Below are 27,779 nucleotides of genomic sequence, written 5' to 3' on the forward strand. Positions count from 1 at the left end.
GTAGTATTATCAATACTACTACTACTTCTACTACGACGACGACGACTACTACTATTACTACTACTATTATTAGCATTACTATTATCATTATTGTTATTATTATCATCATCATCATCACCACCACCATCTTATTGCTGTTATTATTATGGTAACGAAAATTGTGATAATGATAAGGATGATGTCGATGATGTTAGTGATAATGATTCTGGTTGTTATGATGATGATTATGATATTGATAATATTAATATCAATTTCAATAGGGCGGCGATGAAGATGGAAATCATAATGAAGATGATTATGATCATGATCGCGATGATGATTATAATGGTGCGCTCTCAATCATATAGAATAGTAATGAGAATTTTGTGATTTGTACTTGATTCTGGCAAGGTCATGCCCTACAAAAGACCAACATGAGTGTCCATAATATCTGCTAATCGATAATCAAAACCGTGTTTCTGCTTTTTTTTCCCTAGATGTTGGCGATTTCCTGCGACACATAGGTCTCTCTGACTATGTGAAAACATTCTCCAGGGAACAGATAGATGGTTTGATGCTTCAACATCTGGATGAAGATATCATGATAGGTGATCTTGAGATGAGAAAGCTTGATGCTCGTCGACTTTTCACAAAGATGAAACAACTCAGATAGGGCTGTCTTATGCTTTAACAAGCCAGATGTGCAGCTGCTTCTTTGGTTTAATGATTCCTATGGGGTGCCAAATGGCAATCTGGAAAAGAACACAAGTCCACAAAGTGTGTCCCCAGTGTTTCACAGTGTGTTAACATTGTGTCCACAGTGTTTCAGTGTTTTACAGTGCATTCACGTATATGTGATTCACACTGTCAAAATGCTCAAATCTAACAGTGTGCAGGTAAGACTGTACCCCCATCTCGACAGTGTCAGTGTTCACATAATTTTTACATAAATTATGTGAAGATGTTCTTCACTCAAATGAAAATGTCAAGATCATGGCCCACCGGGGGGGGGTGTTGCGTGTGTTATTCACCATAGGCAGCACACCCTGGAGATCAAGAAGGAATTCTAACAAATAGAAATTGAGCCAAAATTGCCTTTATTTTGTAGTGAAAATCTTTTTTTTTTTGCTTGTCGATTTTTTTCTTCAAAACCAGCACCCTCTATTCAAAAATCGTTCCCATGTGTAAATCGTTCCCTTGTGTAAAAGTGATTTCACTTTGTGTTTCAACCTGCGAACACGCTGTGGTATATACCCTGTGACACTGTGTTTAAAGTAGAGTGTGATGTTGAAATTCATTTAAAAAAATAAAACAGCTAGTTTATCCAAAATTTTGGTTATCACTTGGGGGTCTTACAGGGTCATTTGCACAATATTAAACTGACTTTCATCTAAGACTGCATCCTAGGGTTTCCCTGGAAATTTTATTTATTCAGCAGGGGCCGTTGAACCGGGGGGGGGGGGCTGGGGGCTTCAGTCCGTGTTCAGCTTTTGGCTCACCCCCCCCCACTTAAAGAGTAATTTGAAGGATGGAATGAAATACAATTTTATGTAGATTTATGAATTGAACTTGTATATAACTTGTAAGAAAGTGCTGGCGCTCATTTTACTTAAGTCTGTGACTTCAATTTTGTAAATATGCAATTAGATTATCTGATTATGTGAAGCGTTTTTCTGATGAAAATAGTAAGTTATACAGGTCGTCTTCTGAATGAATGGATCGTTTTTTGCGCAAAAAGCACCTCTCCTTTCATGAAAAGCACTGTATATCACATGACTTTGCAATGATGTACTTAGCGTTATCTACTCTCTTCGTTACATGGAGTCATACCAAAACGAGGCACGAGAAAATATACTGACGAGGTTAATCTTCTTATATTAGCAGAGATAGTACGTCAGTTTCATGTATTTTTTCTTTAAAAAATGGCAAAAAGTCATTATTGATAGTTGGTTTTTATAATAATATTATGTCCCTCACTCAGAAAGATGACCTCTCCTTTTTGAACAGTAGATATACAATTTTTATTGTCATATTTTATTGATAATGGTATACAACACGTTATTCTATTAGAAAAATCGCATTTTTATTGTACGTTTTTTTTGCTCTTTTTATTTTTATGATAATAATAAATATAGGATATTTATATTGCGCACATATCCACCTTGTTAGGTGCTCAAGGCGCTCCTATATTACCCGGCTAAGCTAGGCGTTCATAGCGCACATAGCTTCTTAAGGAATTACTTCCTACCGGTACCCATTTAGCTCACCTGGGTTGAGTGCAGCACATTGTGGATCAGTTTCTTGCTGAAGGAAATTACGCCATGGCTGGGATTCGAACCCATGACCCTCTGTTTCAAAATTATATAACTAGTTTTATGACCCTATTTCCTGGTTGTACAGTGGTGTGTTTATCGGATGTAAGAGGTATCTGGGTGAGAATAAAAAGTATTAACTTCACTCACCTCTCAGGCTAAGATTTCTTTTTTTTGAGGGTGTGTGTTATCCTTTTTCTTCAGCGTGATATTGAATGCAGCTCTCTGATCCGATAGAATTGTCAATTTGCGCTTTGACAAAATTTCAATTATTTATATTTTCCATAATTTTGTTCAGAATCTGTGTCAAGTAATATATCATAAGTTCTCTTCGAAAAGAAAGTCATTGCAAGGCATACATTTGAAAAAAAAATGTTATTTGAAGACGAAAGAAAATGTTAAATCATTTTGAAGTTGTCATGGACATGCACTGTTTGTTTTAAATGTGGTACTTATGAATCGATGTAAGACGAGGCGAAATAGAACAAAGAACATTTATGATATGTATGTATAATACTAATACATCATACGAAATTCATTATGAGAATACTGGAGAAAACTCAGTAGTGAAATTAGCTTAAAAAAAATGAGAGGCCAGACATAGCGCATAATGCGAGACTGTGAAAGGGCGGATCGAGCGAGCGAAGTGAGCGAGGAGGAAAATTCACTTTTTTTAATACAAAATCTATTTGTTGGATAGGGACTTAGATTTTGACATAACCTTTAGAAAATTATATTATCTTTACAGCTTTTTCTTTCATTTTCTCCCTTTTTTCTTGGTTATGAAACTCTTTTCGGCCCCTGCCTCCCCGAGCCCCACCCCATGGCCCTGGGATGCTAGGTGTGTTATATATAGGCCTATCATAGGCAACAACCAATTAATCAGGTTGGTATGCTAATATTTATTTTTTAAATGTAAAAAAAAATCACCTTTGTTTTGGAGTCCTTATTTGTTGTCATTTTGTTAAAACCAGCACCTCCCTCTTAAAAAATCGACCCCTGACGCCCCCATCTGTACGCCATTGCGATCAATAAAAGTCATGAAAAAGAAATGGGCTCTAATTCTGTAAATATTAAATAAGTTTAAAGTGATTCGGGTATTGCCGGAGGGTGCTCCTCTCTCCATTTATTCTCAGTAAAATTTTTTAAAATGTTGCTTTTCCAACCTTCTCGGTTATTTTTATCTTTTATTTGGCACTTGCCATTTTTCCCAATGCATGTCAAAGATAACCTGATGGATTTTTGCTAATAAAATAAATTTTAGTGAAGAGCTTATTCTCAAAACTTAAACTCCTGTTTTGATTATTTCAAGCATATGATTTCAGAGAATAACTCAGATCATGTCCTAACTTTGAAATGAATTGAAGGAGTTACTTTCAATACTTTCCGAAGGGACCTGAGCTACTTTGTTATCAGTGGCGTAACTACGAGGGGGGGCACGTCGGCTGACCAAAAAAAAAAACGAGGAAAAGGAGAAAAAGAGGGAGAAAGGAAGAGAAATGTAGTGGGAAAGAAGAAATTATTTATTATAATGTTATATTATAATTATGTTATATTACATAATAAACATTTTTATCATAACTTAATAAAATATAATTTGCTCAGGGACTATGTCTTCATTGTCCCTGGTGCTCGCATTATCTGTATAACGAGATATATAATCCGGTTGTACTAAAACCTCCTGTTTTCAAGTCAACGCCAAATATATTTCCCACACTTCGAGTTATTATTGTTTTACGAAGTGACATATGCTTCTTTTTCATGACTACTTAAAGTGATTGCCCCATGTTAAGGACTTAATTCCTGTCCGTGATTACGTTCTCATTAGTGGATTAGTGAGATACGTCTGCTCTTCGTGAATTCCTAAAATCAGTCCTTTTTTCTGATCTGAATATCAAAAATTTTCAGCTCACGCTTCGCGCTCGCATCATTTCGTTAGTGAAATACGTATGGTCTTAGTGAATTCCTACAAACAAGCCTTAAAACGCCCTCTTCAGGTCTGAATTTCCAAAATTTTCAGCTCGCGCTTCGCGTTCGCAATATTAGTGAGATGCGAATGATAATCATGATTACAATGACTACAAAAGTGCTTCATGTGTTCAGATGTAATTCTAACAAAATCAACAAGCACTTGACACTCGCATTACATGACTATGGTGAAATATGTATACTATTAATGGATTCCTAAAATATAGTCCCTAAAATCTTTTTTTGGTCAATATATACAAAAATTTCAGCTCGCGCTTCGCGCTCGCATTATTTGATTAGTGAGATGCGTATCTTATTCATGATTACAATGACTACAAGAGCTTCTTCACAGTGTCTCTATTAGGTCAGTATACCTGGCAACAAAATTTTTGCTGGTGCCCCCCAATGTCGTGACCCACGGTACGCCACTGTTACGAATAATGTTTTTAGGTTATTTTTTTTTAATTAGCATAGTTTTGTCTCTCTAAAGTAAGCTCTTCATCTGAGAATGTCATTGGTCGAATTGAAAATGACAAATCACGACAAAGGGCATTTTTAGAGTTTAAATTGATTTTAAAAGCGCAATAAAGAGCATATTATACACGCTGAAATTTATAAAAGAAATTTGATGTATCTGTTTTATTACCTCTTGTTCTTTTTCAATCTAACTTTTAATTAACTTAGATTTCTCTCATCAAACTGAAATGTGTCTTCCCCTTCCCTCTTTTTCCCAGCCCTCCCCTCTGTATTTCCAAACACCATATCATTTCTTTCTCTCTCTCTCTCAACACACACCCACACACACACTTTTTTTTCTTGCTTGCTTTTGGTCGCTTTACCTAAGCCTATTGTTTTCTTTCACCTTTCTGAAACAAAAAGAAACAACTAAGTGCAGCAATAATGTCGTCTCTTTTCGAAATATTTTTAATAAATTATTCGTATATTTCCCCTATAGCTCAAATATAAATAAAAAAAGACAACCTTGCTTTTTATCTTCAGCAATATAAAAGATCCCGTTTCGTAAAACATTTTGGATAACAAAATTACGATAACAGTTATCATGGTTATAAGCTTCTGAAATCGTATTATCATCATTGGTTGCTAGTAAATTCATCACGATAGATTTTAATTTGTTACTGATAGAAACTTTTATGAAACGGGACCTGTGTTGCATTTTGTTACAAAATATCTCACAGAGGATTCAAAATAGTTATTTTGAAACACACACGATCACGATGATAGCTGGCGCTATTACGCATTTTGACAAAGCTCTCCCTTGAACATGTTGAACGACATGAATAGCGTCATTCGCCCAGATATATGATTGTTTCGAAAGTTCTTTTTTCTGTTTACCCTAGGAGCTCCACCCCTATACCCCACTTCATGTCCTTACTTCTTTAATAGAAGGTCAAGTCTTGTACTCGTTTCCTTGGTGTTATTTTGACATCCTTGCCACTTTCTAATTGAGTTTGTCGAAGCCAACCTCCAGAACAGGATGCAAGAATATTTGAGTGACGAGAGAGATATGGGGAGCGTTTCATGGAGAGATGTGCAAGTGAGTTTCCGCCTACAAATGATATAAGCTACCGCGAATCCTTGCATCTGATTGGTCAAAGCCAAATTATTCAGTTAAAAGCAACGGAAAAAAATCTTTATGAAACGCCACCCCTTTACTGTATGCTCTCTATTGTATATACCTTCGAGCTGACCTCCAGACCATGGGGACCATTTCACGAAAGGTCTTGTTTGTGATCTTCGCTGAATAAAATTGCTTACAACCAATCAAATACAAGGATTTCAGGAGCTTATAACATTTGTCATTGAAAGGTCACCAACAAGTCGCTTTTAACAAAGCTCCCCAGGTCGATCCATCCAACAACCTCTACTGATCCATTGTCCGTCAGTCATAGACCATGAGCTTACCCGTTCAAGCCAGAAATACACCGAATATTACACAGGGGTGTAAATCAATGAGCTATATGAAGCCATGTAATTTATACATGCAAGCATTATTGCATTCATTCATACCCCTCAGAGGTGGTTTCAGACGTCCATTTTACGTAATATATCAAACTTTGAAATGGTGTCCCATACGAAAATAAATAAAAAACGGATATAGCAAATAAACGGGAGCTCTGACATGAGACTATCCAGTCCCGAGATAGTTTCAAAGAAGTCATAGTCGATAGTTCCAATTATACTAATAAATATTTATGGCATGCAGAGACCGTAATGCTAATTTTCGTAATTTATTAATTGCAATTTGTTATTACAGGTCTATGGCCTTTTTCCTGGTTGAAGTGAAATTAGGTAAACTGCAGGCACCCGTTGAAATGTCATATACTGGGATGTTTAACGATTCTGCTAACTCAATTTGTGGTTGTATAGAGTATTATCTCTTCGTCTCAATAACCTCGTATTAAACAACATACATGTACAGTGTAGTATCATGTTCGTCTATCATACGTTTATGAACAGATAATTAACACAAGACGAAATAAATGAAAATACATTGTAGCACCGATCTCATCTTCATTTGCACGCTGAAATTTCGTCATGATACGATACGCAAGTTAAAAAACCTCAAGAAAAGTAGGGATAATAATTCAAAGGCAAAAGTAGGAATATAATTATACCTTCACCGTCACCGTCAAGTTTTGAAATTGATTCGTAGAATGTCATCAGAGTTTAATCGAGCTAAAATCATACTTCTATATCAGCCGTCCTCTTCAATTTCAGCTAAATCTATACATTTATATTATACATCGAGAGGAGAGGAGACGAAACAGATATTCACTTCTTGAGTTTGAATACCATAAATCATTAAAATAATACAATGTCACGTTCATTTAGTACTGTAGCTGAATAATTGTGAATTACTTCGTTAAGTGTCATGGAATTTCCTTCTGAAATGGAAACGATTCTAAAATAGGGCGGCGCCACGGGGGGGGGGGGGTTATGCCCCTTTTACTTTTTCAAGTGAATATGTGAACTAAAAAAAACGATGAGGAAAGGGAAGTGAACGAAGAGAGACTATATGAAATTATCAAATAAAAAGTGGGAGAGGGAGACATATCTTAGAAATATAGATAATACCCCTATTCCAATGATTACACATTAATGGGTCCTTTAGTCCCCCCCCCCCAACCAAATGACCTGTCATTTCCCCTGCTTGAAGATACTACCTTAAGGTCTCTAGATTACTTACCAAATGCAGGAATAAACTTTAACACAATTCTACAGAAACCATTCAATTCCTTATAACTTCTATTCCTCGTATACGCGATAAAAGATCATTAATAAAAACGCATCAGAATTTCAGAACATTATCATTTCAGCTATACAACAGCCCTGACTTTTTCCCGTAATTTGAAAATAAACATTCAAAGTATGAACGTACCGAAAATGTTATGATTTATTTAATCATTCTCTTGATCGCAGTGCTTAAACAATGGCAAATTGGCTGTCTCGGTTTTTATTTTGGAAACGCTCAGTGAAATAATAGTTCACTTTTTCTTTTTCGAAAGTAAAATATATATTCAGATATGAAAAAAATAATTTCTGAACAAGCAAGAAATGAAGCTGGATTTCTTGTTTTAAGGATGCACTACGCAAGGCACAAGGGGCCCTTCATATACCCTTTACAATATAACAAAACCTTTTTTTTTCAAAATAATATTATATACATATTTGACTTCATGTAATCACATGAAGAATACGACTATTCACAAGAAGTGGTTAAAATCTTGAAAGGCTAACGAAATAAATAAGATTTTATGTACATAATTATGAAATAACTGGCATTTATAAAACACAAAAACGGGGAAAAGCACCTCAGAACAATGAGATTGTTTTTTTTTTAAATATTCTGGAATATCACATTAGTTTTTCACATCCTTGCTTAATGATGTCGTCCAATGACAAGAGCAATTTTACAGCAACTGTCTCAAGTTTTGTTGGCTATGCAATCGTAAAACTTTGTGACGGTGTTTGAAGGCACATGATTACGATTTCTGTTTTCAATACTGTCCGAGGTGAAGCGTACGCAGTACGCAAACCTCACGCATGAAATATTTCGGAACAGACTGCATGGAAAAATTTGGATGTTTGGTAATACCATGGTATTTTGGCAATTACATTTCCGTTGAAAAGAAGTATTTACCAGCTCCAGCTTACATAGTTTGCCACAAGGAAACATGGATTTCATCTGTTCCCATTCTGCATACAACTTGCAGCCTTGTTTTTCAGCCTATGCTGTACGTACATGAACAGAGAAAAATATTCCGCGGAATCGTTGAGTGAAATGGTTCTTCGTTTTGATGTTCTCCAATTAAAACCTGCCTGTCATCATGGTCATGTCCACCACGAACGATACGCAATGGACCAATCCAACACTGTCAAAAGAAAGATGCACACGCTGTCTTTTTTCGTCCCTTTGCGAATGATGCATCCCAATGCTCACAAAATTTAAATTTCTGTGGCGATCCTTGGTTGTCAAATAACAGAGCAAGTGGCAAAAATAAGGCAATTAACATTCACAATAAAAACAAATCTTCGATATGATAGTTTTTATAGTCTTTTTGGTCGAAAATATATACTCAGAAATTGATAAGTTTAAAAATGAGAGAAGGGGTATTGTTGTTAATTCAGTTAGATATCTTTCAACCTCCCCTCATTTCGTCTGCCATCAGATTACTCAGTCCTTACTCTAGTGTGACGTTTTATCCAAGAGGTATACCTATGCAGTCTCGTGTAATAGCCATATTTATCCTGGTCGTCGCAGGCATCACCCCAACTGACCGTACCAAGTATATACCACCGACCGTTGGCGTGTTGCTTGCTGAAGGGTGCACCGCTGTCACCCTCGCATGCGTCGCCTCGGTTCGCCTCCCGAAAACCTGCACAGAACATGTTGGAGGTGAAATCGTAGCTGGTCGCTCGCCGGCACGTTTTCCGCTCGACGACGGGGACGAAGACCTGATTGAGATACCGAGGATAGTCCATGTTGTCTCCTTTGCGACCCCAACCTGCCACCGAGCCATAACTGCCACTCTGAAATGAGAGTAAAAATAATGTACCAGTTTGGACATGCACAAAATATCGATCAAGGTAGCCTATACCGATTTTGCCGAAATGATCATGCAAACCAACCCCGATAAAATTATTTTATAGCCAAGTCATCTAGGTCGGAAAGATAATCGATGTGAATCTCCCCTGGTCGGTGTAAAGTTTCGATATCGAACTTGTTATTTACAGGAGTATTTTGAATGTATCAGAATTTTTTAAGATGGAGCCTAGAGAGCCAGAGTGTTGTCGATCACCAAGAATGATGAAGGTTGACCCTGATTACATTGCCGAGCTAGATCTATCAGGTAAAAATGGCTTGATCAAGCTGACTGTTTAATATTTCAGTAATGGGGACCTAACTGCACGTATATAGCGTAAACTGGTCCATTTTAAACCGCATGGGATGAAGATGTAGGATATGTGTTAACTAATTACTAGTATGATTCGTCACGAAAACTTTCTTAGATCGGAGGTTACACCTTATCTCCAATCTTCAAAATCAGTCAATTAGGACCTGGTCAGTCTAGATTGGCAAGAAAATCTTTGCCTATTTACCTTGATCAATACAGCTCTGGCTCCATACTCGAATATTCTGAACATTTCCAGAGCATGTTTGTCGGGAGCCAGAGCCCAATCTAAGCAGACTGAAACAAATTATCGTGTCGATGACCGTGACAGACCAAGTCCCAAATTAGATTGATTGGGTCTCATCGCCCTGAAAAATCGGCAGTGGGAACCAAATAATAATTCATGTAATTTGACAATTTTGTCAATTCTTGTGTTTTTGTATGAATTTGCTTTATTATATTCTACCCGAATATTGGGGAAATTACTTTTATTAATGGTGTTCAAAAGTTTGGATAAGCTAATGAACCGATAGTCATTTACAAGACAAGGTGGGTCAGTGGTAGAGCGTCCGCCTCACGAACGGAATGTCGTGGGTTCGATCCTGGTCGAGTCATGCCAAAGACTTTTAAAAATAGGAAATTCTGCCTACTCGCTAGGCGCTCGACATATTAGAATAGAGAAGGGTAATAATAACATTGCTACGCGGGGTCCACTGGCAGAACAATTCATAAGAGCTGTAGTGGCTACCCTGGGTCATAAAGAATTACTAACACTATAATAGATATTGGCCTACCTTAAGATATGACTTGGCAAGTTTGGTTGTAGGAAAACAGATCGGTCGGACGTAGTTGTTGAACTCAATGCGTTCACTCAGTTTAATGAGAGCGATGTCGTGGTCGAGCTGGATTTGCGAGTTGAATCCCTCGTGGACGACGATCTCAGCGACATCATACGCACGTTGGTGTGTCTCGGGCATCAGCCTGTCGTAGTCGCCGAGCTGGATTTTGAGAGTCGAGGCCGAGTGAGATTGTGCCTAGAAAACAAAGATAACAATAACTTTGAGAAGTCTTTCTAAAAATGTGAGTTGATACGGAAAATGTATTTTGAAGCTTCAACATGTCGATGAAGTATCCTTGATTATGAGAATATCAGTACATGATTTATAAATCAGTTTTGCACTCAAATGTTCATGAACCTTTTAAAACTTCGTTTAAAACATCGTTGTTTGTCTAACAATGAAATATTTTCAGAGTTTCTATTTCTGAAAAAGTAGTTGAAAGCATCTAGTCTTCACTATCGTTTTAGTGGTATGTACTTCCTTGCCTGCCCTATTCGTTCTCAGGTTGTATCTTGATTCATTTACACCCTCCTAATAAAAAAAAGAGAAAATAACAAAATTGCGGATCGTTCAAAAGTTAACACCTTACCTCGACACAGTGGGCTGCAGTTATTATCCAGTATTCGTTGATGATGCTACCTGCGCAGAACATACGCCCAGATTGGACACTCCAGAGTTGTGCCATCCAAGGAGCCGCACCCCGCGGGGCTCGCATCCCTGTACTAATTCTAGCTGTCCTTTCCTGAGCCCGTCCACATACTATATGGTATAAAAAAATAAGAAAACCAATGAGAAAGGAAAGGAAAGAAACAACATTTACAGATAGAATAAAAGCGAATGAGAAAGTCTTTTTAAAATGAAATTGAATGTCATAATTGTGAATTTAACGGTGAAAGTTTGCTAACACAGAAATTCGAATTCTATGACGCCATTTGGGTTTAATATTACCATCATGAATATTTTTTTGTTTACTTTGAAGGTCTTTTTTAAAAGAATTGCAAAGTTTTAATTCTAGTTACTCTGGTGTAGATTGAATAAAGAGACATAAAATCAACAAGTTTGAAGCAGAAGTTTAGGGGTGAAAATAAGAGGGCGTTTCCGGGAAGAGATTTGTCACCAAATGTCGTCGAAGCCTGGAACCTGGCCCAAGCGGAGACATATTTTCAACAAAAGTCGTCACAAATACAAAGGGCGCCAGATGCCCCTCTCTGTCAAACCTTGACGAGGCATGCAGGCTTCTTGTTAAATAGACAATCGGATTGGAAAGGAGCGTTGTGAGTTTTCCAAATTAATTACGAACAGACTGTGGGAAATTTTCAGAAGGGGTTTCGTGAAATAGATAAACTATTTTCCAATTGCAAGATTTATTATGTTTATTTCGTATCACTTTTTTTCGGTACACCATCCACTATGACAAAAATATTATATATTAGTCTAAGAATATTAGATATCAATATACCCTTTAGATTAAATCTCTTTTAATAGACTTGGTGACAATTTGAAATCATTCGTTATAAATTTCAATAATTGAAATTAATGCTACAGTCACGTCTGCGAGGGCGATCAAATCGATTGATTTATTATCCATAAAAATACAACGATTGGTTGGATTGAATTCGGTATCGTTGGTCAGACTGCAGCATGGTGTTTCCGTCCAAGGATTTCACAAGGCAAAACGTGCTAGTATTTGAATGATTTTAACCTTACTCTTTCCGGTCAGACTGGTGTATGCCTACATCTTTCCTTGACGGGATCCAATGATATCCCAAGCAATATCATGGGATGGATGTCATGTCAGGGGATACTGAGGTTTAACCTTTTCGCAACTAAACAAAATGTGTAACCTTTGGCGTTAATTCTTGTTAATCCCAACCACACGAAATGGGATAACAAATATGCCAAGTTTTTAACGGGTGCCATAGAGAAGTGGTATCTCAAGTTTATTGAAAAAAAAAATAATTTGGCTTTAATTAAGGATCATTGATGCAAGAATGATTTTTATTCAAACAACGGATTTTTGAGAAATTCTAATATGAGAACGGTCACAGTAGAGTACAGTCCCGATGGGCTATTCATTTATACATGTAAATGATAGTATGTGCCGCTGTTGAGACCCCGATTTTCAGCCTATCAAATTTCCGTTCCAGAGCATTACCAATAAAGAAAGCCTCAAATTTATGTTTTTCAAATTCGATAAGTGCGCTACCATAGCCGCTACCGCGATATAATGAGTTCCCGAGACCCCCATTTCAATACCAAGATTTACTTCCAGAGCCCCCTAATTTCGACTTTGGTGTGGCACATACGTATCATGATATAATTCGAGTAGAGCCCCCCCCCCCCGAGTACAATACAGTTAATTATTTTGGAAATAGTTAATGTGTGTTTGAAATAATAGGATACCAAAATTAACACAAGCAACAATTGGTTTTCAGTTTAAAAAAATGGTTTAGATAACTTTCTTTATTTAGTAGGCTCATTATTCATAAAAAATGATCATCAATGATGTAATGGTATAAACTTGGAATACAATATCAATTAACCAGAAGAAATCATTATCAAGAGCGGTGCACACGATTCTAAAGTAAGACCATGATGTCACTCCCGTTGATATTCTTTAACCACAATTATGAATAAAATGAGATCACTAACGAGATCATTTTGTTTCTTACCGTCGGCCTACTTTTCCTTTCATTAGAGCATTTAAAGAGATTAGTAAACTATCGTTACAGGTCTAAACTGTGTGGGTGATAGCTATGACGCAAGTCTAGTCTGGGGGCAACCAACTCTTGTGAGTCATGGAAAAGGGGGTAAAGTCTTGGGAGAAAATGTAGCTCAAAATAAGTTTCAAATGACAACAGATTAGTCGGGGAACTCCTCATGTTTTCATCAAATACCTTGAGAAATTCGGATACTCTCGTTTGAATAATATACGATGGTATGGAATACCATGAATAAATTACCCCGAGTTAAAACCGAATGCATCCCTACCTGTTAATTATGGATATTTTACCAAATATGTTGCCTTTATATTCAAGTAATCCGGAGTTGATTTGGGATTGCAATCTAGAGGTGAACCCAACGAATTTCATCTCCTTCATATCCATAGAAAATATTCGCTAGAAGGTTAACTCTTGAGCGGGGCGAATTAGAAATATTGGGGGTAAATTGACGATAAAAAGATCCGGCTGTCGAAAAAAAAATCCCATTTGGGAGTTTAATCACAGTTACTGTTTGTGAAAAATGGTACATTATTCTAACTTCATCTAAAATTAAGTTCTCGGAGTTTTTAATCTCATCCGATGTGAGTGGGTATATCTATTAAATCAACCGAAACCGCTCTCTTCATCTCTCTCACTCTCATTCCCTTGTTAAAGAAGTCGTCCAAATGTTATCCTCTTAAACTTCTAAAAATCGATTATGTTGTATCTTCCCTTTAATTAGGTTAAGGTGCATCAATCACCAATAAGTTGGTTTAACATTGTTTGCGTATCTGTCCCAGGGGCATCAAATGCATCTGTTTGTAAAAAGTAAAAAAAAAATCTCTAAATTTTAACCCGTCGTTAAAGGTGCGCTGTCAATATGCGATTTTTTTATGCGATTTTATTGAAGAATTCAGGATTTTTAATTAATCATATTTCAATTCATTTGAACGCATTAAAATAAGGACAAACGTTAACTCTATGGTTATTCCTTGCTCGAAACCATGGTAACCGTTAACAAGATGTCGGGCACAATGAGGCGTGTATAAACGTAGGCCTGGTAAAGTAAAGCAATCCCCTGAAGAACGACTTCAAGATGAAGGACAAGAATATTAATCTGTCTATGATACGAAAGTGTGGCTATAATGACCTCAATAAAACAATTGTCCGTAAGAGGCAGAATTTCCCATTACTCTCATCCGTCAGTGGTGATTTATAAAAAGAGCAATGCCATTTTTCTCTTTGTATTTTACAGATGAAAACATTTAAGTCTAAAAAAATGTTCACTGTATTAACTTTTCATAAACTGGTCAAAAAGTCTCCCTCGTATTGGCATTGGTAAGACTTTCAAGGTTTGCCTAGCAAATAAATTGGAAAAAAATTTATAAATAGATATAATTCAAGAAGCTGTCTGGTTCATCAAAAGATGTCGTCGCGGAAAAGGGTGTCAGTTATTGCAAATCAAACGGAACGTCTGCCGTGACCTCTTTAATTTCCTTAGCTGTCCTATTTATTTTATTCTCAGGAAATCTTTCGATGCAAAGTTATGATCTCATGCCAGCCCAGTTGACATGTCCATCGGGAGCAGAACACGTGCTTGATCATGATAGGGAAATCTCCAATGCTAAGAGATGCTATAAGACTTAATTTTTGTGCCATTTTCACATCAATCTAGAATTAGAAAGAATTTTTGTTTCCATTTAAAACAGATACAATTGCAAAAGCTTTACATGATTAAAATAGGTTTCAAAAGATAAATGTCAGGAGTTGAGAAGGCTTATTATGTTCTTCTTCACTTTGTATTGTATTTAAGTGCTGTATTCATTTACATGTAGGTCTATGGGCGTATATAGACTTATGCATTCTTGTATAAACATAACTTGTCTTATATTCTTTATTACAAATTGATTTTTATATAAATTTATGTTCACAAACATGAAGAAATTTGTAAAATGGAAGACAATAAGCATTAATATGAAATGAAAGTTTTAAACCTTTTAAGCTTCGTAAAATCTTCGGATAAACCCATTTTATACTTCGTGCAGTGAAAGTCATTGTGAATTTTTTTTTACTAATTCCTCAGCTTAACATTATTTTTTTCTTGCATCCCAATTTTCACCGATACCCTCCTTTTCAGGAAACTCAAGTTCCTCCTGGATGTAATAAAGAGAGAAATGATTGAAACAGTTGCCTTGGTTACGTCATTTGAAATCGCGCTTGTCATGGTCGTGAGTCATGTTATCGGGAGTTAAAATATTTCCAGATTCTAAGTCGAATTTGACAAGTTTGAGGTCCGGGTTTATATTTCAGGGCAGGTTTTAAGTCGAGTTAACGTTTTAAACTGGTCATACAATATTGGCTTGGTTTATCCCGTACGTTATCCTACAAAGAATGCTGAGTCTTTGGTATTCCACGTGTGTTAACCCTATCGAGATTGCCAGTGCTTCACGAAAGGGGCCAAAAAATCCCTTTTTTTAGTTTTGAGTCTGATATGGCTTCTTAAAAGAATGTTAATATTTTGCATGCGAAAAAATAGACATCTCGCGTCTCTCTGAGGAGTAGCCTCTTATATTTCATATGTGTAGTTATTTGTTAGGATATCATGTGTCCTTCATGTACAACAAATAGGATAAAACTGACAAAACTATTCAATTAAATTGGTCTCGATTTCCCTATTAAATATTCAAATAAAAAGAGGGATTTTCTTTTTTATATTAAATACCATAAGAGTGCAAAGCTAGTTAACTACAATGAATAATCTGTCTGTAATAAGGATTTACCGGTGTCTATAACAAACGTCAAAGTAATCCTGTTCAAATCTATCCAAATAACAAGCCAGACTATTCTTCAAATGTAATTTGAAGTCACATAGCATGGCAATTACTTAGGCTTAATGCTTCTGTGAAGGTTAGCGACTCAATTAACGTTTTGCCAGCCAAGGTATCGGAAATATCGCTCCGTACGAGAAGAGGCTTACCGGAATATCATAATAATCATTCATTTATAAATCTCTCAGTCTCCATTTTGTTAAGAAAAGTTTTGGGGGAAAATTCCCAGGGTTCAGAGACTTGGTGTCTGCCAAATCCAGTTTATAATAATTACACTTTTAACCAAAGAGGACAGTTATGAATTTGGGCAAAGGATAGATCATGTCTCCTGATTCATTCTTAATCACCAGACAATTTCGTTGATGAAGACTCAAAAAAGTGCAAGTTGGGGTCACCGCACGATCCCATTAACACAATCCGTGTGTTGGTGTTCAGGTGTTGTTGTTCGTAGACACGTTGTTGATATTGTGTGACTCTTTCAATAACATAATATTTAAAAATATGTAGTACAACTTCTAATCAAAACAGTTTGTTTTGCTCAGACAAATGGATTGAATTAAAAGTATAACTACCGATATCAAAGATCCATACACTCAAACAAGTAAACTTCATGAAAAAGCACATGATTTTGTAATGAATTAAATTGAAAAGAATACAAAGTCGGTTTCGAATGTATATCCATTCAACCAATTCTTTTTCATGTATAATGAATGTCCACTAATATCATAACTTTATACTACATCCAACATGAGAGACACTGAGTCTGTAGATTATTTTATGACGAAAGCAATATCTTATATAAAAAAGATCTGTTTCCACATTTCCCTGGTTTGATTCGAATGATTCATGTTGTGAAAGTTGTAGAGCAAAGTCATTTGTGTTTCAATTCTTCTGGGAAACGAATGACAAATTCAACCTGGCAATTGGTGAAATCAAAACGACAAATGAGGTCTATAAAACAAACGAGACATTATTTCTGTCCATGGGAGAGTTGCTATATTATATAGAGCACTGCATCGTTAGCTAGACTCTATCTTGGTCAGACCATTCATTGGGGGGGAAACTGCCCCCTCACGGTGGGTCAGACATCTTCTTTTTATCAAATCAAACCTATATTTTCATTTCCTGCAAGGACTTTGGGATGACGTCACACCAAGGGATCCGACTCCAAACCGACCGATGGTATGCCATTGGTATTAACGCCATAAGTTTGATCAGTCTGGAGTCGGTTTCGTTGGTGTGACTGCGTTAATATATGCTGAGACGAGATGGAGTGGAAGTTCATTGCCCACCACCAGACAATAAGAGGAGACGAATACGAGATTGGGATTTCACTCCTTGGAAATAGGACATTCTAGTTAGTAAAAGGACGTGTCGAGTCGAGATCAACGCGATATTCATTTTATGCGTCTCCCTTTACTGGATATTTCCTGCTACTGACCGTCGCGTTTCGAAGCAATGATAAATGATAAGTACAAAATAATTTTTGATTGATTGCAAATGAGAGGGCTGCTTTGAAAATATGATGATTAGCTTAGCTTTCAACCCTTAACAAATAAAAGTATATCAGTTCATCGAATACGTAAGGTTTGTTTGAGGACCTATTTGATTCTGTCTATTCCGGGTGTCAATTATGGATGAATATCTATTTTGTATTGATTTACAATACTTCTTCCTTCATCTATCAAAACAAAACTCCAGCCGTTAGTCGTCCGTATGATTCTCTCTTAGTCCATGTGTCTGATTAACAAAGAACCACCATACGTCAACTACAATCAGAGGATATCCAGATAGATTGACTTACTATGCAGGATGTTCGGCTCCACGGGGATATCAGAAACCGCGAACGGGCCTACGCCTCTCTGCGTGGAGGCCGCCACCAGGAACTTGTACCTCTGCAGAGAATCGACGTCGGGGAAGACGACGAACTCCCTCCGAGTACTGCCTCGGTGGATGACGCTGTCCGTGTTGATGTCGATCAGCATGTAAGCGTAGGTGACGATGTGACCGCCCCGCCAACCGCAGGAGGGTGGGTCCCACGTCAGCTTCAGGGAGTTTTGGCTCTGGAAGTTATGACGTATGTTGATGGGTACATCTGAAGGCACTGAAAAACAAGGACAAGCAAAAAATAACATCCATATCATTACATATCGATTTTATGACATAAGTTGCCTTTGCAAATGTCTGTATCTTCGTTTACTATCATGGCCTGCGAGACAAGCTAGAGAGCAAAATTAACCATTTACGAGCAACACTTGTACATTCTCAACCGTGACCTCTTCTTTTATGATATTTACAGATAAAAATAGTAAATAACACCTATTCAGCAGTCTCGCAAACAACCTATTATACAAATATTTTTTTGTCTGTTAAATTACTACGTAAATAGATCAGGTTGAACAATCTCATTCACTATTCTAAATAGACTTCGAGACTAGACTACATTGTATAACACTCCGGTCAAATTTGAACACAATATTGAATACCACAAATAGCTATATCATTCTTGTCAAATTTGACCCAATTTTGTGCTAAAATCAAAAGATCTCTACAATTATATTTTACCAGAATTGTTGTTATTTGTCATTGATATTCTATTCAGATTGACTAGAATAATTCGATGCATTTTTCTCAAAATAGTTTACATTCACAGTGCTCACTATAGGGATAGGAATTGCGGTAAAGTCACTTCGTTTTTCCTTTCTATTCTTTTTTTTTGGGGGGGATACCATGGCAACCAATTTTCGTGAGGGTCGTTTATCATCGGTCTAAGGAACTTGGTATGTGAAGGAAGATATCTCAATGTTGACTTGGTGACAGATTCTGACAATTCAAGGTATTTTTACAAGATATGATGACAGATGACTACATGGAGGTTTTTGAGGTGGGTGCCATCATCAGACAACCTTTCTATTCAATGTTTCGTCAAGGATATTTCATTTCGCTGCCTCCTGAAAGTCTTGTCCCACGACTAAAAAGGAAGATCCTACTATGAATTGAAGGTTGGCTAAAGATAGTACATAGCGTGAGACATTGCCCACTGGATAATTTGTGATATGTTTCGTTTAGAACAGACTCTTCATATAAAGATGTCTACCTCGAAAATTAAATAGGCCTATATAATTGGTTAAGTATTAGATACTGAAACACTCAACATTTTCAAATCAATAACCGGGAGATGTAATCAATACCATAAAAGCTTCAATGTTGAGCTTTCATCACGATCGTTTATTAAAAAAAAGGAGTCCCAAACATGGTTCCTGATCTGTCCTCTCCAATGTATGAATATCTGAAATGATTGTTAAAAATGACCCGTAAGCTGAAACCGCAAACAATGTAAGGTTTTACTTTCACCTTAAGCGATGACAAGATTTCGTTCTGTCCACTTTAAAAATCCTTAAGTTACAACATCAAATAACTCCCACGTAATTTGTAATTCATAAGACTACATGTCACTTTAAGACATACTTGAGATAAATAATTGTCAGCCAAAGAATGATGCTAAGCTTAATGCAATCCCTTTTCAACAGTCTTGGCCAAAATTGACCCATTTTGATCTGAACTGAAAACTATCTTGGCGTAAATAATTATGAAAGCATGATCTTTCAAAATCTTCTGTTCCTTAATGACCCGACAGGACTGCGGTTGATGGTAATGGATGGGGCTACTGCAGTTCAAATAAATGTTTTAAAGTCTGAAAAGAGCTTCTATCCTTACGAGAGGTAAAAATACTTCAAATTTTAAAAACGTATATTTTGTTTATATAATAATATGCTGTAACGCGCTTTGAGCCATTCTGGAAAAAGCGCTTTATAAAAATTTACTATTATTATTATTATTACTAATCTTTTCCTCATATGGTTTATATAAAATAACAATGTTCTAAATCGTAATTTCAATGGCATTTCTTTACTTCGTATATGCTTTAAAAAAATGAGCAATCGATCATTGAAAAGGCGTAAGGGTTCCTATAACGTTTCTTTTAACCTCCCCATCTGGTTGTTGTTCATGTATGAGACAAATAGAACGACTTTGATCGTGTGCAAAGAACTTGTAATTTGTAAACATGGAGATCTCAGGTGATCCCCGTTTTGTAGCGAAAATGAAAACAGCATACCCACGTGACCATTGCAGGGAAAACCCCGAATCTATCACGTGATCTAGTCCTAATAATGTGCAGATTTATTTCATTGCAAGTCATTCTTTGACCCGGTTAGGTGATCCCTGTCTGATTATCATGCAGGGGCGGGGCCAGGTTGTTGTTGTTTTTTTTACAAATAGGAGGAGGTAGGCTAATCTTGTCAACCCATCTCGTGACTATATGATGTATGTGAATAATTGTTTTAACATTTATATTTATCTGATGCATATTGGGTTCATTTCTATTTTGGGGGTATTTTTTTAAAGTCATTGCATTTATACACTTGAACTACCATTTGTAAGGCTCCCCTTTTCAACATTCATGAGGATTTGATGAGCTACCACGCTCTATTAACTGCACATTGGTATTAATCGGGGTTTATGCCAATAAATGGTTTTTGAATGTAGGTTAAAGAGCCTTTCGGGAACCATCCCCGATTATAGCATGATATTCGACCTTGAGTCATTGTGTTCGTGTTCTATGTCATTTTAAGTGCCGCGTTTAACATTTTAAAAATGCCGTTCCATGCCACATGAACCGGTTTCGTTTCTTAAACATCTTGAACATTGTGAGACGCCAATCGATCCATTGTATTTTGTGTAGTATTGGATTTGACCGATTCAAAGGACACAATCGAGAAGACATTCATATCTAGAGATGATGATGATGTGGTAGTGGTGGTGGTGGTGGCGTTAATGATGAGAATGTTGATGAATAGGATAACGGTGGTAGTGGACGAGTTGGTGGTGATGGTGAATGCAAAAGTATTGTTGGTGGAAGTAGTGATGACAACATTGATGATGTGCGAATATTGATGATGATGATGGTGGTGGTGGTGACGGTTTCATAACGCTGTTAGTAGTGCGACTTTAAGAACGACTGGTGAACCTTTCTTACGCGCTAAAATCAATTACGATCTAATGGCGAATACCATTCACCACAAGAAGGGATCACCAGTCGTTGTTAAAGTCACTCTTAACTTACAAACAGCTTTATGAAACACCCACTTGGCCCTCATCGCTCTCAACGTACCTGTTTCTGAAGTCCTCTTGGTGGCATTCACTTTCATGCTCCTTCCAAACTGATTTCTGGCTGATACAAAGACTGTATAACTCGAGTACGGCTGTAAGCCTGCGACGACGAGATGCGTCTTCCCTGTTTCCCCGGCGACAGTCAACCGCCGGCTTGGTAGAGGTGATATCTCGCTCTCGCACTGATCGACGTTCTCTTGCCAGTATTCGACGACGTAATCGTCGGACGAGCAGCCGTTGTCGACGCTCATCGTCCAGTGGACATGAAGGACTGTAGCGTTGTTCGTTGGAGCTTCTACGTGTAGATGTCTGATAGGTGGTGGACCTTTAAACACACACACATGACACAAAAATAATTGGTATAAACGTAGCAAAATCATATTTATTACGTGCTATCAATTTATAACGGTTTCGAACTGGTATTAAGCGTGATTATGTTTATCATGTCCGTGTATCTCTGCTACATATACTGATACTGATTTTTATTTTTGTGCATACTGAAGAGATTCCCTGTTGTCCATGCATCACCAAAAATTAAAATAATAATCATTCATTAATCATTGACTGGTTTTCCAACTATTCATAATTGAAAATATGAAGATTATAAAACTAAGAATAAGAGCAGAATGCATCTGTCAAAATGCATCTAAATCCCGTATGAATCATTTGAATACAAATTGCAATGCTAACAAGGACATTTGGCAACAGGAAACCTTATTCTTCTTTTGATCAATTACGTGGTGATGCAATCATTCGAAAGACGCAAGACGTGAAAATGTTGAATGCTTACCCCCGCACACAGTCCTGACATAGACCGGTGCGCTGGGAGGTTCGATGACCTCCCCGCCAAACATGGACAGTCTTACGGACTCGACGATGAACTCGTAGGCGGTCCGGGGTTGAAGACCGGTGATCGTATGGTCTGTCCAGTAGGTCGGAACCTCAGCAGCTATCGTGTAGTTTTCCGAACTCTAGGATACAGAAAATATGACGAAATTATCAGGAAAATGATTTCACTCATATAATATGACTTCAAATATCCTTTCTCTCTGAAAATTCGGCGGGGGGGGGGGGGTAGGGTTGCCCCCGCCATGACAGTTTCGTATATGAACATTGCCTTCCCTTTGCCCCTTATGACTTATAAATTATATTGACATAATTGCCAACTGTCGCGGATCCTCTCAACTACAAAGTTTACAACAGATAATGGTTGACCTATTGTTTCATTGTTGGGCACTATTTTTTTTATACAATTATGATATGACAAACAATAAACGCTCAAACTTCCAAATTGGTGATTTTCTCGAAAAGAAAAATATGAACATGGTGAGATTTACACTCTCAAGATCACAAGAGGTTAGGCCCCAATACTAAAGAAACATACTCGCATTAAACTCTGAATCACTACAACTGGTACAAATATCTTCATTGTATTATGATTATTTCCTTACTAAAATAATTTTGTAAAGATAAATTCATGATCGAAGTACCTCCACACCGGGCAAGTCCACCCTCCGGTATTTGATGATGATACGAACTCGATAAACCCGAGGATCACTTGCTCTCAGCCTGTCATACCAGTCTAACCAGCTTAGAGTCACGCTGTCATGCCCAACATGCTGGACTGATACAGCAGGGAATGTCTCTACTGATACAGCTAGAAGAGGGAAAAAGACAAAAATATACAATGGTGATGACAACGATGATGATATAGTAAGGTTTCTAAGCGATTCGACTACTCTTTATCATGTCTAATGTTGGATCAATATCGCAAGGAATGTTGCGACCGTTACAGCCAGACGGCGAGAATAGACAAAAATATACACTGATATTAAATGACGACCATGACGACGACGATGAAATAGTACAATTAAAGAATTCTAACTTATTCCAAGACACCCCATCGTCTTTATTATTTTAGACTGATATCATAGGAAACATTTCTACCAACACTGCAAGACGTGGTAGGATAGGGAAATGGACGAAATTATACACCGATGATGCCGACGAAAAAGAAATCGTGCAATTCTAATTGCTCCAACCATACCATAATAATACCATCAATACAGCAGTGAGATATGGCAGTAGTTACTACATGTCATGTTGCAGAGGGAATTAAACAAATACATCAAGGATAGACAACGACAGTGATGGTAATCAGAAACAGTGACTTGATAATGACCACTGGATTTATTTTCAGTATGCATCTGATTCGAACAAAGACATAAATAAATTCATGATGGAGAACGCAAAGAGGAACGACAGGACAATATCTGTCGATAAACACTAAAGACATCAATCACCGGATCGCATAAATCAAATATTTCGGTCCTATTCAAATTCATCACAGCGTTTTATTTGGGTGTCACTTAAAGAAGAAAGGGTGCAAGCTTCCCAAAACAGTAAAATACATAAAAATCTGACAATATTCGAATTGATAAAAAAATGAAAATATATGTAGTTGACGTCGGGATTGAAGCAGGAATTACTGAGTGATTGTTTGAGTTTATGCGCTATTCACGCCGACTTAACGAAACATAATACATACGATATCATATTCACATTTCTTTCAATATTCTAGATTTAATTTATTAAAACAGGCATCTAGGAGCTGGATTTAGAATTTTCACATAATAGTATATATATAAATACAATATAAATAAAAGCTGGTAAATCACTGATCAATAAATGTATGGTAGTTAAAAAAATCTTACACCCCTAAAATTTCAATGATATGAAAATAAAGACGATGAATTATAGTTGTAATCCTATCAAAGAAAGCCACATACAACCAAACCTATTTTTCCCTTTAAGCAATGTTCCCGTCAAATCGAATCAAAATACTTCCAATTTTCTATACCGCCCACTGGGCACTCAGCAGTAGTACAACACTTTCCTTTAAACTGATTTCAATAAAAACGGAAATATATATGGATCCGGAATATTAATCGGAAACTTTCATATTTATCCATGAATTGTCTGATGTGTCACATGATTAGGTCACAAGATTAAATCGAAACATAGGTAGAGTTTCCAATATGAAGAGATGTTTCAGGGGTTTTTTCAGGAGATCGTTGAGATGGTCTTGAATATTTTCTCGGAGAGAATACGTGAAAAAAAATTCCAGTAAGCTCTAACAGTTTGTTTTCTTCAAAATTTGTGGCATATATACATCGAGAAATGAAATTATTTTTATAAACTGAATATTTGAAACAATGTTTTTTTTCATGAAAATACAAATGGATGATATCTTAAGATGATGCCATGGACATTAGTGTTGTTAATATTCTCAGGAGTCTTTTAAACTTTGTCAAATATATTCTAAACGAAAAAAAAGTCGAAAAAGAAAAAAAGCTTAAAGGAATTATAGGATGATGGAGAAGATGAAGGAGAAGAAAAGGAAGGAGGAGAAGGAAGATGAGAAAAAGAAGAAGAATAAGGAGGAGGAGGAGTAGAAGAAGAAGAAAAAGAAGAAAAGGGAGGATGAGGAAAAGAAAAAAGACAAAGAAAAAAGAAAGATAAAGAAGTTGGAGGAGGAGGATGATAAGATGAAGAAGGGGAAGACATTTTATGTGATCTCATTAACGATATACAAAGTTACCCTCAAATTAAAGACGTCACACTGAGGAGTAACATTTTATAACCCCATGGTCATACATGATAAGAATATGATAGCTTACTTGCTACAGGGGGTAATATCCTTCCAGACAGCACAGGTACGTGATTACTTGGATCAAGATCTAGCCCACCAACTGCATCCGTTACCTCTGGAATATCAGCACCAATACAAGACACCCAAGGCAACATCATAGGTTGACACGACTCTGTGAAATTACCAAAGCCTGAGTGTTCACAGTCTACGAGCCGGGACTCCGTGCCCTCACAGTTTGTACCGTTCAACACGAAGTCGACGTCGATACGGTCCTCGCGACCCGGCGTTACCCGCATGACCCGCGTGACACCCTCGTAGCCAAGTTGCCTGCAGGCGACATCGCCGTCAAAAAATGTCCATCGGTTGGCACAGATGAGACCCCAATGATCCCGGTGTGTGATCTCGACGATGCCTTCACCATTGTTCATCCCCATTAATCTCAATTGACCGGGTTCTGTAGCATGGCATGATGAAATGAAATACACAATTATCATTAAGAGTGTTACCGTCTGTTCAGCTACTCTACTTTGTAACGATTTCGTCCTTGATACGTTATTTGTAGCATTCCGTACGCCTGCCATCCACCCACATCTGATAAAAATTGATTTCATTGTGTTCATTTTCTCATTAAGTAAGTAAATAAGAATATTTAATAAATCCAACGCACTATTTATTCTACAGCAGTACACTGGAATGAGGTATTGAGCTATTGCAAAGTAAATCGATCACCAACAATGATATTCCTTTTAATTCCAAAAGAGAGTGCGACAGCCGACAAGCGATAAAATAAAGGTTGTCCTCCAAATAGAATGTAATTATTTAATATAATTAACCGATCAATAACTCGAGTATTATCTCTGCATAGATCGATGGAATGATAATCCCTCACGACATCATATCTTATATATCCTCGCCCGGTGCTGTCCGGCAAATTATATTGCAACTCCCGGTGTCATGTGTGTGAAACTAAATTTCTGCGAAAAAAAGTCTGAAACATCAAAGCCGGAAATATGAACCAAACAAGGGCCTCTATTCCAAAATCTCGTAGCAGTACGTAAAAGAGCCGATTAATGAAAATGAGTCAATCGCACCCCGAAACATGAGTAAAATAGAACTGGAACAAAGTAGTTTGTAAGAGACCGCGAAGCAGGTCTAAACAGACGAACGACTCCTGCTGCAAATGACAGGTCTATAGCTGATGGGTCCCTCTCTTGGCAGACGAACACTCGAGCTATCGTCATCTTTCCCGCGCGTTAATACGGGTTGATCGTGATAATCGGTACAGGCAGCGGCTTGGCAGTACGCCTTGACAAGTTTAGTGTCAGTGCAGTTCATGCATTGTTACTTCATCACATAGAACGCAGATTAACGTAATGTGTAATTATACAGTTTACCAGACATCAGTGATCTATGAATAGCAAAGTATCCTACGGTTTTGGTCAAAATTAATTGTCTGCCATCATGACTTAATAGCATTTCTCCATCCAAGGACAATGTTATGATCATGATAATAAAGAGAGATCGCAAAAAGGAACAACATTTTCGTATGGGAATGAAATGCCACAACTGCAAAGGCCATCATGTTTTGCAAAACAATGGATTCATCCAAATAATGTTAATTCAATATGTAATTTTCGTTTAGGGATAACGTGGTTTTCGAGATATATCATGCATGTCCCATACCATATAATATTAGTCATGTTAGTATGGCGAAGGACACATTTTCACCCAGTTTTAATTTTTGACGTCTTCATTATCAATAATAAACATATATGTATTACTGATTTAATGCATTCTTTTGAATATAAAGAACCGAAAAAGTATAAAAACAATAAAGCCTCACAAATAAAAACCTAAAATAATCCGCTTACTGGTTAACGACATCATTACCTCCAGTAACTGAAAAAAATACACACTTGCCACTTCCAAGCCGCCACAATTGAAGCCAATGAACTTTTTAACCTTGAAATATACAACTAACATAATCATGATAATGAACCAACAATACGTGATATGACGCGATATGTGCTACAGCTGAATGGGGTATGCCCCCCCCCCCCCGCCCTCCCACTCACTCCCTAATGACGAAATACATTAGTGCATTTTATTCACTGAGAAGTGTTGAAAATCTTTTTGTGGTTGTTATATATTAACCTGTTTTGCCATTAAAACCTATGCTACCCTCCTTCCATAACAACATGAAAGCACTCAGACCCAGCGTGCATGCCGTTGCTAAAAGTATACTTGAATCACGAAAGTTTGGTTTAACATTTTTTTTTATTCCAGCTGAAACATTCAGGGTCAAGGCAGAATAACTATACGTTGACATAATAATACCTGCTGGAATGCCGATACAATTTTGGTAACCCATGCACAATGTTTGGTGATTAGGGGTGCACAATGGAATTCGAATTTTAACAAAAAAATTCTCCTGTAATACTTTTTTTTCGATTTAGTGTTTCTTTCGGGCGGCTTTAGTTGATTCCCTGGCTTTTTTCGTTTTCGTAAACTCTCTTTGAAAATATATCTTCAAACGAGTTAAACTCCTTTTCCTTCCCCTCCCCCCCCCCCCCTCTCTCTCTCTCTCCGTCTCTCTCTTTCTCTTCTTTCTCTGTTATTCACATATACCCCCCTTACAATCCACCCTCTGCCCAGATCATGTTCCGTGATTCTTGGAACATTGTACTGAAAGTACAATGACTCGTCAACATCATGAAATATAATGTGTTTTTCATTCTTAAAGAACCACGACAACTGATCGAATCAATTATATTCCATAAAGAGGGATAAATAATATTTCTTTTTTTAATAAACTGCAAATGAACGAAATAAAGGCATAATGAAATTATATTTAGACCACATCAGTAGAATAACTGTATATAGGATATTGAATATAATCAGTTGTTTACATTA

The 27,779-nt window shown here is 37.0% G+C and overlaps 2 protein-coding genes across 4 annotated transcripts in view; one reads left to right on the plus strand and one right to left on the minus strand.

Annotated features, from left to right (window-relative positions):
- LOC121411922 overlaps positions 1 to 2,137 on the plus strand; it is a 32,495-nt gene extending 30,358 nt beyond the window's left edge. For all 3 annotated transcript variants that reach the window (XM_041604828.1, XM_041604827.1, XM_041604829.1), the window contains exon 9: positions 477 to 2,137. In XM_041604828.1, coding sequence (XP_041460762.1) covers positions 477 to 652 — 176 coding nt within the window. In that variant the 3' untranslated portion in view covers positions 653 to 2,137. The remainder of the gene's footprint in view (positions 1 to 476) is intronic.
- Positions 2,138 to 5,165: 3,028 nt separating this feature from the next.
- Positions 5,166 to 26,042, minus strand: LOC121411923. The gene is made up of 8 exons (XM_041604830.1): positions 24,895 to 26,042; positions 22,705 to 22,871; positions 22,005 to 22,185; positions 21,216 to 21,539; positions 17,847 to 18,146; positions 11,102 to 11,271; positions 10,468 to 10,707; positions 5,166 to 9,311 (listed from the first exon to the last, which is right to left on the minus strand). The coding sequence occupies exons 1-8, from the start codon at positions 25,484 to 25,486 to the stop codon at positions 8,952 to 8,954; spliced, it is 2,334 nt and encodes a 777-aa protein (XP_041460764.1). The 5' UTR covers positions 25,487 to 26,042; the 3' UTR covers positions 5,166 to 8,951.
- Between the last annotated feature and the right edge of the window lie 1,737 nt (positions 26,043 to 27,779).

Source organism: Lytechinus variegatus, chromosome 3, assembly GCF_018143015.1.
Source record: "Lytechinus variegatus isolate NC3 chromosome 3, Lvar_3.0, whole genome shotgun sequence".
Classification (NCBI taxonomy): domain Eukaryota; kingdom Metazoa; phylum Echinodermata; class Echinoidea; order Temnopleuroida; family Toxopneustidae; genus Lytechinus; species Lytechinus variegatus.